The sequence below is a fragment of the Oxyura jamaicensis genome, chromosome 3 (genome assembly GCF_011077185.1).
Source record: "Oxyura jamaicensis isolate SHBP4307 breed ruddy duck chromosome 3, BPBGC_Ojam_1.0, whole genome shotgun sequence".
Classification (NCBI taxonomy): domain Eukaryota; kingdom Metazoa; phylum Chordata; class Aves; order Anseriformes; family Anatidae; genus Oxyura; species Oxyura jamaicensis.
The window spans coordinates 117,240,118-117,254,093 of record NC_048895.1 but is presented as its reverse complement, the minus strand read 5'-3'; the positions used below and the strand labels follow the sequence as shown (position 1 = coordinate 117,254,093).

The 13,976-nt window shown below is 56.6% G+C and overlaps 1 protein-coding gene across 9 annotated transcripts in view; it reads left to right on the top strand.

Annotated features, from left to right (window-relative positions):
* The first annotated feature begins 4,043 nt into the window (after nt 1-4,043).
* The window catches only part of OTOF (otoferlin), a 73,671-nt gene continuing 63,738 nt past the window's right edge, over nt 4,044-13,976 (top strand). For 7 of the 9 annotated variants that reach the window (XM_035322612.1, XM_035322611.1, XM_035322613.1 and 4 more), the window contains exons 1-3: nt 4,044-4,214; nt 7,410-7,468; nt 11,310-11,398. In XM_035322612.1, coding sequence (XP_035178503.1) covers nt 4,136-4,214; nt 7,410-7,468; nt 11,310-11,398 — 227 coding nt within the window. In that variant the 5' untranslated portion in view covers nt 4,044-4,135. The remainder of the gene's footprint in view (nt 4,215-7,409; nt 7,469-11,309; nt 11,399-13,976) is intronic. The other 2 variants (XM_035322615.1, XM_035322614.1) reach the window with 1 other exon arrangement.

The window sequence follows — 13,976 nt, the reverse complement described above, 5'->3', positions numbered from 1 at the left end:
GCGGGACAGACAGAGGCTGGGGGGGTCCCTGTGCATGCCCAGGGCAGCTCAGCTCTGCAAGGAGAAGCCAGGCAGAAGCTTCACCTCCTCTGGAGACCAGCAGGATCTTGTCCTCGCCGCGCCGTGCTGGATGGAGAGCTGCAGGGCTCGTGCCGCCGCGTGGCTGCACCCAGGCAGCTCAGTCCGGAGGGGCTGGCTTACAGAGGGAAGTTTCCTCCTTTCTTAGCAAGCCCTTGCGTTTGCTCACGCTCCTGCTTTGTGCACAGAAACTGCCTGCACCGCATTTTTCCCCTTTCTTCCGAGACCGGCACGCGCACGCAGAGCCGCCCACCGCAGCGCTCCGAGCCGCAGAGTGTGCCGCGGCGCGGCGTTACCCCGCAAAGCCTCGCTCGTGACGCCTGCGTCCCCCCCAAAAAAATGCAAAATCAAAGAGATTCGGTGCAGGGGGGGAGAAGAGAGACCTGCAGCAGGCGGGTCGGGTTCGGGAAGAGCTGGGGTGGGGAAAGACGGAGTCTGTGAGCAGCGAGGAGCTGGCCCGAGGTCTGAGATGCTTCTGCTCCTCGCTGGCCTGTCCCCGGCAGCAGCAGGCGATGGAGGAGTGGTTTTGGTTGCTGCTCCCATCCCGTGGGGTTTGGGATGGCGGCTGCCAAAGCCAGAGGGCTGTGGCTGGTGGGGGTGAGCAGGGTGCCCCGGGTTTTGAAGCCGAAGCCGCTGCTGAGCTCGGCAGGGAGGGGAACCTGCGGCGCTTCGAATAAAGCAGCCCGCGGGAAGGGGCAGGCGGTGTCTCTCTCAGCAAAATCACCCCCTGGAAAAGGAAATCCTCTCTGTCTGCTGCTTGTGCCAGCTGAGGAGCTCTCCGATAAGGGTGGTTTCTGTGCCTGGGAGGAGCCCGAGCCGCTCTGATGCTCGTCCCAGCGGCGAGGAGAGCCTGTGGCGGGGTGAAAAGCCCTGGGCTAGGCTGTGCGAGCACGTCTCCACCCCCTGCGTCCCCGTCCAGCAGGATGAAGCACTCCCAGCGCTGTGTTAAATGCCAAATGCCTTCTCCAAGGAGCTCAGGGAGCAGCTCTCCCCAAGCTGCTTTCATCCTTCGGGGCTTTCTCGCAATCAGAAGGGGATTCGGAGTGGATTATTGAGCAGAGATTGTTCCTTTGGGTGTGCTCTTTGTGCTCTAAGTCTGGGTACAGCCCTGGAAGGAGCTCTCTGCCTCCTCCAGGCCAAGCAGCAGCTTGGAGCTGGGGCCGCTCGGGCTTGGAGATGCTGGGACTCAAGGCAGCAGCCCGCACGGCATGGGAAGAGAAACCTAAAGCAGGAAAATCTACATCTGTATGCGTGTTCACCCACAGCCCTGGAATAATGAAAGGTCATCCCGTGAGCGCTGCCTTGGAGCCTGTCCCGGAGGTTCCTGGTTCCCAGCTCGGTCCCCAACACGATGCCCCTCTCCGGCTCTCCACCAAGCTGGCGCTGCCCAGAAAAGCAGGGAAAAGGAAAACACGGAAACTTTCTGTAATTAATATAAAGGATCTCAGCGGTTTGACAAATGGGGAGGCTGATGTGATTTCTCCGAGCGTAGGAGGAGAGGAGCTGGAAAAACGAGAGGAAAAGGGTTAAGAAGAGAAAATTTCATTAATTTTGGACGCGGAGTCCTGTAGCATCGTTGTTTTGGGATGGATGATTGGATTGGGCTTACTTTGATGGGATGCTGGTGCCGTGGGAGGTGCACGCAGAGGGTCTAGCTACGGCCGGATCCTGCCCTGGCAAGCTGTGCTTTTCCCCTTGCCTTTGGTGTAAACCCGTAGTAAATAGGAGCAATCAGCAGTGATTCAGAGGTGGGTGTGTGAATTTATTCAGATGCGGCGATGCGAAAATTGCAGGGACGTTGTGAAAATCGAGGTTTATGTTTATGAAGGGCATTTTCTCACCTCGCTCTGCTGATCGCAGCCAGCTGGGGGAACGCTTGGAGCGCGCCGTGCTTCGGGGACCCGAGCGTTGGCTTGGCTGGAAAGTGGGTTCCTGCGTTGTTCCTGCTCACCTTCATTATCCCAGTTAATTGCGTAACGGGTAGATAAATCACCAGCGGTGCAGGTGGAGATCTTCTCCCATCTAAAAAAAGCACCGAGCCTCCTTAGCTACGAGCAGACAAACACCAGCAGGGTTTGGGCAGGGATGTGGCCAGGGCGCAGCTCCGTCCAGAAGACCCCTGGGGTGTATTTGCACATCCCTGGTGCTCCTACAGACCCCAGCCCTTGGGATGGCTGGGGCTGGGGGCACCCCTTTGTGTCCCTGTCCCCCCCCTGCCCCAGCAGGGTGCCCAGCCTAATGTCCCTGGGCTCGGGGAGCTCTCCAAGGAGCAGCCCCCGGCCCCTCTCCGCGGGCTGCATCATGCACGTTCCCCGGGGGCTTGGTCACCACTGACCAGGGTCCCACCAAACCCCGAGCGATGTGGGTCTGCCTCCAGCCAGGTCCTTCTTTAAAGATCTCTCAGCTTTCTGCTCTCTGGAGCTGGGAGAGGTTAAAATCAGCTCCATGGTGCAGGAGGTGCTCTCCGTGGCAGTGCTCTCCGTGCTCTCCGTGGTGCCGGTGCTTTCAGGGCAACGTGGGTTGCTCTGGGGGTGACTGCCTGGAGCACTGGCGTAATTTGCTCACTCTCAGACAGAATTTGAGATGCGGAGCTGGGGGAGATAAAGGCGAGGACATCTGCTGGATCTCCAGAAAGTACAAGTGGTACCAGTGAGAGGTTTCACACTGCTGGGTCTCTCCAGAGCTGGAGGAACCTGGGGGCTGGTGTTCATCCAGCTGCACGTTGGCCACACAGCAGGGCACAGCCAACCACCTGCGAGGTAAAACTCGTGCCAAAACCCATGAGAGCTCCTCTGGATGATGAGGACAAACCTCAGCAAACCCCTCATTTCCCCCAGCCTCCAGCATTTTAGCAAGAGTGAGGGCAGACGGGGAAAAGGGGCTGCAAAAGCAGCAGCAGCCTGCGCAGCTCTGCCGAGAAGGACCAGAAAGGAACCCAAAAAATGCTGTTGGATGGAACCAGGTGCCCTGTTTCCAGGGCTTTATTACCCATTTATGAAGGCTGCACCCTCGCTTGTCTCTCTCTGGTGACACTGAAACCTCCTGGGCTCGCTCTCCACCACAGAAGAATTTTTCTGGGAAGGGTCCAAGCAGGAAAACGAGACGTGAGAGGCTCGCAGCCCCCACCTCCGTGCTCTTCCTCTTCCCAGCTGCAGGCACTAATCGTCTTCCTCGGAACAAAGGGCACATTTCAGGCTCCAAGGAGAGCGTTTGTGAGCAGCCCTACAAGACGTGACCCTCTCCAAGCCGAGCCCACATTTTAAAGCTCTTATTTACGTCTTGACCCCCCCACTTTGAGGCTCAGAGCACGACAAGCAAAGCAGTGCGGGAGCTCCCAGCACCTCCACCAACCTCTGGCCCCAACCTGGACCAGCTGGAGGGCTGGGGTCCAGCCCCCCTGGGGGGGCTCTGAGCCTGGCCCCCCACCCCCAGGGGCTGGCACAGGCTGGGGATGGATCTCAGCCCCCCCATCGCTTGCTCCCCACCCCAGGAGATGCTGAGAGCAGCGGGGTCTCCACGCACCCCATGTCCCCGTGGTGGTCCTGGGGTGTGGGACATGAGCTCAGGCACCACGTCCCCCCTCCATGACATACCGGGGGGGGGCACACACACACACATCCCACCCCACACCCCCCCAGCCTGCAGCACACCCGGGGTCTTGCAGGGGAGCCGAGCTCCGGGGGAAGCCCTGCCTCAGTTTCCCCACTGGGAGATTGGGGGGGGGGGGGGGTGGGGTGAGGCTGGGGGTGGTTCCTGCATCCCGCCCCCCCTCAACCACCTCCAACCCCGGGGAGGGGCGGGCGGGCGGGCAGGCGGGGCTGCTGCTGAATAAAGGCATTAATTCTGCGCTGGGGAGGGAGAGGGGGCACCGCGCACCGAGCCCCGCGCAGAGCCCCGCGCGTCCCCGGGCGCATCGCTCCGCACCCCGGGCATCTCCCCGGGCATCTCCCCGGGCATCTCCCCCCGCATCTCCCCGCATCTCCCCCCGCACATCCCCGGGCATCTCCCCCCGCATCTCCCCCCGCATTTCTCCCCGCATCTCCCCGCTCCGCACCCCATGGCTCTGCAGCTCCAGCTCCGCACCGTCTCCGGCCTCCGCGGCAGAGCCGACCGCATCGCCAAGGCGGCTTTCCGAGGTAGCGGGGAGGGGGCTGAGGGAGGGGGATTTGGGGGGGTCCCGCGGTGGGCTGTGCCCGGCTGCCCCTGCCTCGGTGGGTGAACCTAGGGGGTCGCCCAGCACTCCCCGAGGGGGTGTGCGAGCCCCCTCGTAGAGCTGTCCCCCCCCTCCCTGATGCCCTGGGGAGGGGGATTTGTGCAGGGGAATGAGGGGCATCAGGGAGGGGGGGTTGAAGTCCTAGGGTGGGGAACCCCACTTCCCAGGGGATGGCTGGGGGGGAGCTGGGACCCTTCTAGGGTCAGGGCTGCACTTTGGGCGGTGAAGCGGTGCCACCAGGGCAGTGCCACCAGAAGGGCTGGGAGAGGAACTTGCCTGGCTCCAGGACCCATCGGGTGCTGGGATTTCTTCCAAGGCTGCAGCTTTGGTCCTGCTCGGGTCCCCTCCATCCCCAAAGCCTTCCTGGGGAGGGGGCTGCAAAAGGAGCCAACCCTCCCCAGGGGTCCGTGCCCTCAGCACAGCCTCTCCTGCCCCATCCCTGCCTCCCAGAATCAGCACAGGGATAACCCCCCGGGAGCAGATTGCACCTCGGACCGATGGGGAAAGCCCGGGGTGGTCCCAGCCCCCAAAATGCTCCCACTTTGAGATGCTCCCCGGTCCCCACCCCATGTCCCCATCCCTATTTTCCTGCACGGCGCAGCATTGCCACCGCCGTCACGCCGGCTCCAGGCAGGATGGCACCAAAGCTCGCGGCCCCGCTTCCTTCCCCGTGCTGTATCCACGAGCTGGGCTCCTCGTGGGCATTTCTTTGCCTCTGAGACATTCGGTGTCGTGGCTGAGGAGGTTAGGGGGTGTTTTCCTGGGAGCCTGCTGCACTCAGCCTCTGTGCATGGAGGGGACTTGGTCTGGTGCTGCCTGTGGGGATGATTTGTCCCCAGCTCTTCCTGGGCAGCGCAGGGTCCGTGGCCAGGACTCCTGCTGTCCTCTGCAAGCTCAGCCCTGGAGGAGAAGCTCCTGGCGGCCAGACCCAGCAGGGCTGGATCCTGAGGCGGTGGCTGGCAAAACCCCATGGCTAAAAGGGCAGCAGCAGCAGCAGGGAAGGACCCCCTGGCATGGTCCTCGTTGCGTGGGGCTGCAGAGCCCTGCTCCGGGTGGACGGACCGGAGCTGCCCCTCTGCCACGAGACGGGAGCCGTGCAATCGTTGTAGGAAGGTGATTCCCCCCCCAGACACCCCTTGTTCAGGAGCTTTGCCAGTTGCAAGGCAGGGACAAGGATTTGCCTCATCGGCTGGAGCTCCCTGTCCTCGGACCGGAGCCGGGTGGCAGCACAGGGTGGGAAGGAGCAGGGAGCACAGCAGGGAGCGGTCCTTTGGCAAGCTGAGCTGCTGGCTTGCTATTTGGAGGTCAGATCCTCGAACCAGATGTGTTTGCAGCCCCGAGGAGGGGGCTTGGACGGGCTCATGAGCTCACCCCGTGGTCGTTTCTCTGTGGGCTTTGTGGATGCTCGCCCCCTGATAGTTTGGGATCGAGGTGGAGCAGGGTGACGGCGTGGGGATGCTGTGTTATTGCGGGCTTCCCAGTTAGGCTGGGGCCAGCAGTGTTGGTGCTGCCCCGAGAGGGGCCGGGGGCTGCTTCTTGGAGAGCTCCCCGAGCCCAGGGACGTGGGGCTGGGCACCCTGCTGGGGCAGGGGGGGACAGGGGCACCCAGGGGTGTCCCCAGCCTCAACAGTTCCGACCCTAATACCAGCCCTGGGGGAGCATCCCTGGGTGGGCAGCAGGGGTTGGTGCCCAGGACTTGGGGGAAGGGTCTCGTGCCACTCTCCGCTGACTCTACAGGCAGCGTTAGACCCCGATTTTTGCGGGGAAGGAGTTAAGGAAGGAGCCGGACCCGAAGTGACAGCCTGCGTTCCTGCGGGCTGTGCTCTGACATGCTGCTCGGCTCCAGCTCCGGCGGGGGGGGATTAATAAATCACAGCTCCAATTAAAAGGGCTCCGATCAGGGTCTGATGGAGGGGAACACGCCGGGGCTGCTCGCCTTCCACCAGGGGCTCTGTGCACCCAGCGGCTGCCCTGGTTGTGCTTTGCAAAATAGGAGAAACTGAGGCACGGACGGGAGCTGGTTGCTGCTCCCGGCTGCAGAAGGAGCTGCCAGCTTGTCCCTCCTGGAGGGACAAATGCGTGCGAGCCCAAACCCCCTCGTCTTTGTGAGCCCCTCGGCTGTTTTTAGGAGATGTGGGGCTGGTTCCCAGCTCCATCACGCCGTCGGTGCCCCGTGCGTGCTCCAGGCTGGCTCCCGGGGGTCTGCACAGCCCCACGTCTGTGGGACGCGATGGGATTGGGAACACCGGAGCTGTCCCTCGGTGAATTTTCCCCACCCTGCTCATTTTGTGGGGCCGTCTCCCAGCAGGATCTGAGCTTTTCCAGGGCTGGGGTGGGATAACAGCTCGTGGTGCCCTCCTGGCAGCACCCCAGCCCCCTGGTGCAGGGTGCAGGATGTTTCCCTGCCCTCCTCGTGCTGTTGTGCACCCAGGGCTGTGCTGGTCCCCAGCTGGAGACGGGTCTGCCCCTAGAGTTTTCCCTTAAACCTGGTGCAATCAGAGCTTGTCAGCTCATCCATCAGAGGAGCTGGAGAAGAGCTTGGCGACGTCCCTGGATTATGCTTAGGTGCTGCCCGTGCCTGACCCCATAGCGGGGGACGTTTGGGGTCTGGCTCTCGGTGGCTCCATCCCTGGTCCTGCAGGTGGAGCTGGCTGGTGTGAGGTCCCCGAGAAAACCCCGCATTTGTGGGTGGAAAGATCGATGGCAGGGGACTGGGAGGGTGCTTTGGGATGTGCGGTGCGCCTTCTGGCTCTGCTCCCAGCACCTGGCGAAGGGATTCTCTGCCTCTCCTTGGGTAACGATTAAATCTGAAAGGGCTCAGCTATGGGATGGGGCATTCCCCCCAAAGAGCCGTGCCCGCAGGTCTCCGGTTTGGTAAAATGAAGTTGGAGCCGCTTGGAGGGGGTGCTCTGGCCTCCAGGGGCTGCCTGTGCAGGTCTGTGCCCAAAGCACCCACCCAGAGACAGTCTTAATTACCCAGGAAGGAAAAAAAAAAACTCAATTTGATTCCCCCCCTGGGGAAGCCGGTCTCAGAAACCACCCCGAGGGCTCAGCACAGAGGCTTCTTTCCCCGTCTCCCTGCTCACAACCAACCCGTGTCTCCTCGTCCCCTCTGCAGGGCTCTCCTTCTACACCCGAGTGCTGGAAAGCTGCGAGGACGAGGCCAGGTTTGAGGAGGTAAGAGGAGAGGTGCCCGCCTCCTGCTTCAGCTCACACGCCTGCTTTGCCTTGCCCTGGCTGATTTTTTCCACAAAAATACCCGTTCTCCCTCCGGAGCAGAGGGATTCCCAAGGCAGCCATCCCTCCTCGCAAGGACAGAGGGGGAAAACAAAGCAGTTACGGGTGAAAAACTCAAATTTGAGTGCGTTGGCACCGTCTTTACGAGCTCCAGCCTTTCCCTGGTGGGCTCTGAATGGATCTCGTGGACCTCAGGAGCCCGGTCTGCTGGGGCTGGGGGCGTCGGGGGTGCGGGACCTGCAGCACTCCCCATGGGGTGGGCGCTCCTGGCAGCGTGGCTCTGCCTTCTGCCTGCCTTTCCCCTCCAGCTGGTGCACGTGGGATATGGTTAATTAAAAAAAATAACCCATGTCGTTGGCACTGAGGTTACAGGGGAAAAAAAAAAAATTGGGGGAACCCCAGGGGCTGGTGGCTCGCTGCCCCCTTGCCTAGGAGGGAAGAAGCTCTTCTTGTCCCCAATCTTTGCTTGGTGCCAGCCCCCGTCCCCTGCCGTCGTGGCAGTGACGAGCTCATCGATTCTCCTCCAGGAGAAACACGAAGATTTTAAAGCTGTTTATCACGTTTACGGCTTTTTCACCTTTCACTGCCGCTGCAGAAGGTGTTATAAGCGCAGTCTTGTTTCCTCCCACCCCTAATTAAATCCCTAATTGCTCGTGCTGCGGAAGCAATACCCAGGGCAGGAACATGGACGCTGGAGGCAGCGAGGGGGTCCTGGGCTGCCCCCAGCAATTAGAGAGCCTGGGAGAGAAATATTTCCATTTGGGCATACACAAATAATAATTAGCAAGCCCAGGTGACCACTTTTTTCTTTTTTTAATTAATTTTTATCATTGCCTCACTGCAGCACCCCACTGTCCCCCGTGGGGCTGGCACATCAGCTTCCCTGCTTAGCATTCATGGGAACCCACCACCAGGCTGGATTTGGGCTGCCCCAGTGGTGTCCGTTTGTTTGTTTTCCTCCCGTTTCCTTTTTTTTTTTTTTTTTTTTCCCAATTATTTTTATTCATGGCTTAATGAATTATGCAGGACCGGCGCCTTTCCAGAGCCCGGCTGTTCCGCAGGGCAGCCGCGGCGCTGTGGCTGTTTGGCAGCACCAGGAACAGTTGCATCGCATCCCACGTGCACGCCGAGTGGTTTCTGCTCCAAGGGGAGAAGAAAAATAAACCTTTTTTTTTTTTTTTTTTTTAATGTTTCCTTTTATCTTTTTCCCCCCATTTTTAATAAAACAGATAAAACTGGCCCAGCAGACCTCACTCGCTTAGCTTTACGTAACGCTTTTAATAAGACTTTTAACAACAAACCAGCCAGGAGAACGACCTGCCAGGCAGATGGGGAGTGTGATGAAATCGGGGGAGGACTCAGGGGGCACCCCGGCTCTTGGGGGGGGTGCCATGGGGGTGGGCGGTGGGGATAGATGTGCTCCGCGTTAATGGGGTCTGCTCATGGGGCTGGGAGCCCATCCCCGCATCCCCCTGCAGCCTCGGCGCCCGCAGGTTCAAGGCAGGAACGTGCTGCAAATGTTGACTGCTGAAGGCAACCAGCTGTAGAAGGCACTTATCTGGAAGGGTAATTAATTGCTGGTCGAGCTCTGGCATGCCTTTTTGTTTTTTTCCCCGTTAGAAGTTTGTTATGGCTGAGGCACGGGGCGCCTCTAATTTAGGAGCCTAATTTAGGAGTAAAACATGAAAATCCACGGCCTGGGTTGTATCAGAAGTCGGTGAGTGACCCTAATAATCCTTTCCAGGCTTGAAAAGACAATTAAAAAGTCCTCCTGAGGCTTAGAGCACAGCATCCTCGGGGGAGCCATGGCCACGCTTTGCTGCAGGATGCCCCAGGGCGTGGGGTGGTGCGTCTGTAAGATAAGAGGGAGCAGGGCTGGGTACCCCAAACCATCCGGATCAGTTTTCCACGCACTGGGATAAAACCAGGAGGAGAAGGAGTGTGGCTGGGCAGGGCATGGGTTGGCTCGAAAAGATGGCACAGCTCTCTGTAGTTCTCCTCCTGGGGCTGGAGACCTGTTCCAGCACAGAGCACAGCGCCGTGGCGTGCAGCAGGGCATGAATAATGCTGGGAAGAGGGAGCGGAGCCACGGAGAGCAGCAAAATAGGGCTGTTCCCCATGCTTTGCTGCTCTCCCAGGTGCAGGGCTTTGATTTTTGTCCCCGAACAGGCTTCGAGGCATGGAGAGCTCTCAGCAAGGCTCAGTGGGGATGCTCGGAGGGCTCACCCGTGCTGGGGGCTGCACAAACACAGAGGGCGAGAGACAGCCGGGTCCCCAACCCCACAGCCCAGGAACACGGGGCAGGGACTCACCCACGCGCGTTCAGGACGGAGGGATGCTCGTTCCAATTCCTTCCCAAAAACTGATCAATGATGTTCCCAGGGAAGGTTTTCTGGGGCACTTTATCCAAAAGCCTGACTGCCCCACGCCGGTGGGTGCAGGAGCCCTGGCACAGGTCCTGGGCACGGGGCTTTGCTCCCCATCCCCATTTCTAGCTATTTTTTTTTTTTTTTGCTATTTCAGGACGTTTTTATATTTGCTTCCTTGACTCACTGCAAGAAACATAAAAGGGAAGAAATTAGCTTGAGAAATCAGCGTTGGCATATTTCTGAAGCATCACAAACGCCTTCCTGTGAAGCTGCTTGGCCAGCACTTTCCCTTCCAGGCTCTGAACGCAGCCCTGCAGCGCTGCTCGGTCCCGCTGCCACCTCCCCGTGTGCTGCTGCTGCTGTCCCCTGAGCGCAGCGGCTCGGCTGGGGCTTTGCTCGGACACAGGAGGCTGCAAGGGAGCCGAGACCTGGAAAATGAGGGACGCTCGGGTGGTTTGGCCTGGCAGGGTCATTCCTTGTCTTGGGGAGGAAAAAAGAAAAAAATAAATGAAACCCGAATATATATATCTATATATCTATATCTAATCTATTAATATGATAATTTATAATCTATATAAGTTAATCTATAAGAATTTATAATATTAATTATATTAATGTATAATCTATATCATCTAATGCATAACTATATAATATATAGTTAACTATATAATAACTTTAACTATAGTTAACTATATTTCTTTTTCATATTTCATATTTCTTTTTCAGCCCAGGGAAGTGGTCGAGTCCCCATCCCTGGAGGTCTTTACAAGACGTTCAGACGTAGAGCTCAGGGATATGGTTTGGTAGAGGGCTTGGTAGTGTCAGAGGTTGGACTGGGTGGTCTCGGAGGGCTCTTCCAACCATGGTGATTCTGTGATTCTATTTAATATATAACTAGCTATAACTATATAATAACTTACATAATCTATTACCATCTATATCTAATCTATGTAGATATAGATACAGGTATAGATATTTATATCTATATCTGTATTTATATTTAGCTAGATATCTATATTATCTATATATCTATATAGCCATATCTATATCTGCATAGTTACATATATAGATATCTATAGATGGATATCTATCTATATAGATATCGATATCTATATCTGCATAGATAGAAATAAATATATAGATATCTATAGATATCCATAAATATCTATAAATATCTATATCTATATCTGTATAGATAGCTACAGATACGGATATGGGTATAGATATGGATATATATATAGATATATTTGACAGCAGGACACAGGTTAGCGAGCATCCTATGAGACAGCCCTGCCTTTTGCCAGGCAGAAGGGGTGCTCAGCATCCCCCCGTGGCCCTCCCAGCCCCATCCTCATCACCTCTGCCGCCTCTCCCTGCCCCCAGCCTGACATCTCCCCGTCCTTCCTCCCCAGACCTTCCGCTGGCCGGTGGCGAGCAGCATCGATGGGAACGAGATCCTGGAGATCCAGGTCTTCAACTACAGCAAGGTCTTCACCAACAGGTGAGAGCGGGGCTGCCCTTCCCTCCCGCCGTCCTGCTTGAGCTGGGGCCACATCCCTCTTGGGTTTGGGGACCGGAGGGTGAGGAAGAGGTTGGGGGTGTCTCCTGGCTTGGGCAAGGAAGCCCAGGGCCAAGGTTTTGTGAAATAACAGAGCTTGTGAGTGCAGCTGCTAGCACCCAACAATTTAGTTGTGGTCACTGCCGTGTCTACACCATGGTTTTGTGAAGGTGTTGCCATCTGTTTCAGTATGCTTTGCATGCGTTTAAGAGAAAATTAAATCCTTTGTTAAGTTAACAAGGTGAAAGTTGATATCGAAGAGCGGCTCTCCAGCTTTGCAAATTCTGCAATTGTTTGTTCATCTTATTCTCTCATTTGTCTTACTAGTTATGGTAATTTGTTCTCACCTGGATATGGTCGTTGCCAGGACTTATTCACTCTGTGCAATGTTATGAGGGTTTTTTGAAGGTTTCGTCCAGTTAAAGTGTTGCCCGCACGTTGTTAACGAACACAAGAGAGGAGAAGTTTGTCCCTTCTGTCAGCTCAGTGTTTTTCATACCTTTTTCCAAGCTGTCACTGCAAAAATATGGGAGCATTTCGCAGAAACATGAATGACGTCTGAATTATCCTACAGAATATCTACACTGATGTTATAGGGGGGAGAAAACAGAAAAAAAAAAGATCCTTTTTTTTCAAGGTTTGCAGACTGCATTAAGAGGCAGCTGATGGGCAGCCAAGGAGAGGTTCTGCAGGGCTTGTCATGCTGCTGTGTTCATCCCATAACCAGGTCCTTTCTTCTCCCACAAGCTTTGGCTTCAGAAATAGGAGCCAGGACTTCACAGGGAGCCTAGGAACGGGATGAGGAAGAAGGTTTGAGAACTGGTGGATGGAAGGAAGGGACCTGGGTGACGTGCAAGTGCTCTGCTGGTGCCCACGGGCAGGGCAGTCCCTGTGAATCCATTTCTTGTGTGTGCGGTGGGGCCAGGCACTGAGCCCCCCTTACTCCGAGGTGTCACCCAGCTGCGGCGTGTCCTGGGGTTTGCTGTCACTCCCAACCCTTTCTCCCTGGTGCCTTGTCTTTATAAACCCTTCTGCAGCCAAGGAAGGGCTTGGGCTCGTGGCTGGATGTTGGATGTTGCGGTTGGTTTGCCTGTGGTTGGACGTTGGTTGGGTCTGGCTCTCCGGAGGACCGCACGCTGCTGTAAGGATTTGTTGTAGCAAAAAAGAAAAAAAAAAAACTGTGGCAAACATTTTCGCTGTGAAAACAAGCTGTCTTCCCCAGCTGGGGCTCAGCAGGGTCGCCAGAACATCTCCCAGATGCACACAGACGTTCATGCAAAATCTTGCTTCGCGGCCCCAAAACGAGGAGACAGATGGTGTGCAGGGCAGGCGTGCTAAATAGACACAATTAAAAAAAAAAAAAAAATGAGAAAAAAAGATTAGCTACCTTCATCTTCCTTTTAAGTCAGAGCTTGAGCAGCAGGAGAGGTGAAAAACTTATTCAAGGAGCAAGGCAAGGAGCCCCCAGGGGACGGTGGCTGGGCTGGGGGGGCAAGCATGGCAGATGCAGAGAGAGGAGGGGGCCAGGGCTTGTGGGCAGATCCCAGCTCAGCTGGGTGTGAGCCACCTTGAGCCATGTTCAGACCACTTACTGAAGGCGCCTACGCTGCGACGGTGGAGCTGGAGAGGTCTCCAAGCTCCCGAGCAATGCCCACAGGGCGCGTGCAGCAGGAGGTGTGAACACCTTCATCCCCTGGGCACTGCCACGTGGTGCAAAGTGGTTGTAGCCAAGCCTGACGACAGATGATGGGAAGGGACGGGGCATCCCTCCAGCCGTGATGGCTCCAGGCTTCCTACCTTCATCACCCATCAAAAATAAACAAAGACAGGCCAGCTGAATCAGATGGTTTTGCCTTATCAAACTGTGCTCCAGGGCATACCTCGTTTACCCCCTGGACGTAAGTTTTGTGTGCTGTGCACACAAAGAAGCAATCCCCTCTCCTCTCTCTCTCTCTCTCTGAACCTGAAAAAAATCCCACTTGAAAGATGCACTAAAAAGGAGAAAATGAAGCATGTGTGTCTGCAAACGAAGGATTGTTGCTGTTCCTCTGTGGGACCTGGGAAGTGGAAAAGCCAGGGCATGGCAGCAGGCGGCACTGATTAGAGGCAGAGCAAGCAATCCCTGGGGTAATTCCTTCCTCCCCCTAGGGTGACCAAATTTTCTTAGAAATCTCCAAATACCCAACACAAAATAAATATCCCAGTAGCGCAGCCAAATTAATTAGTGACTTTTTTCCTTTGACGAACTGCTTATACAGGAGGCTGGCCACATCAGCCAGCCGAGAGCCACTTCCACAGCTAGGATGATGTTCAGTTTTATCATTCCCATCGCTGTGGCTATTTTCCTCACTTTGCCTTTGGCTCCTGAAGGCCTGGGCTGCATGCACCTATCAGCCTTGCTTGCTCGCTGTGATCCCATCTTCAGCAAGAACTGAGCAGCGCCTTCACCTTTACCCCTTGCTGCTCAGCACTGAGCAGGGATCCGACCCCGACTTCCCCCCTTTCAGCCCCCTCGGTACAG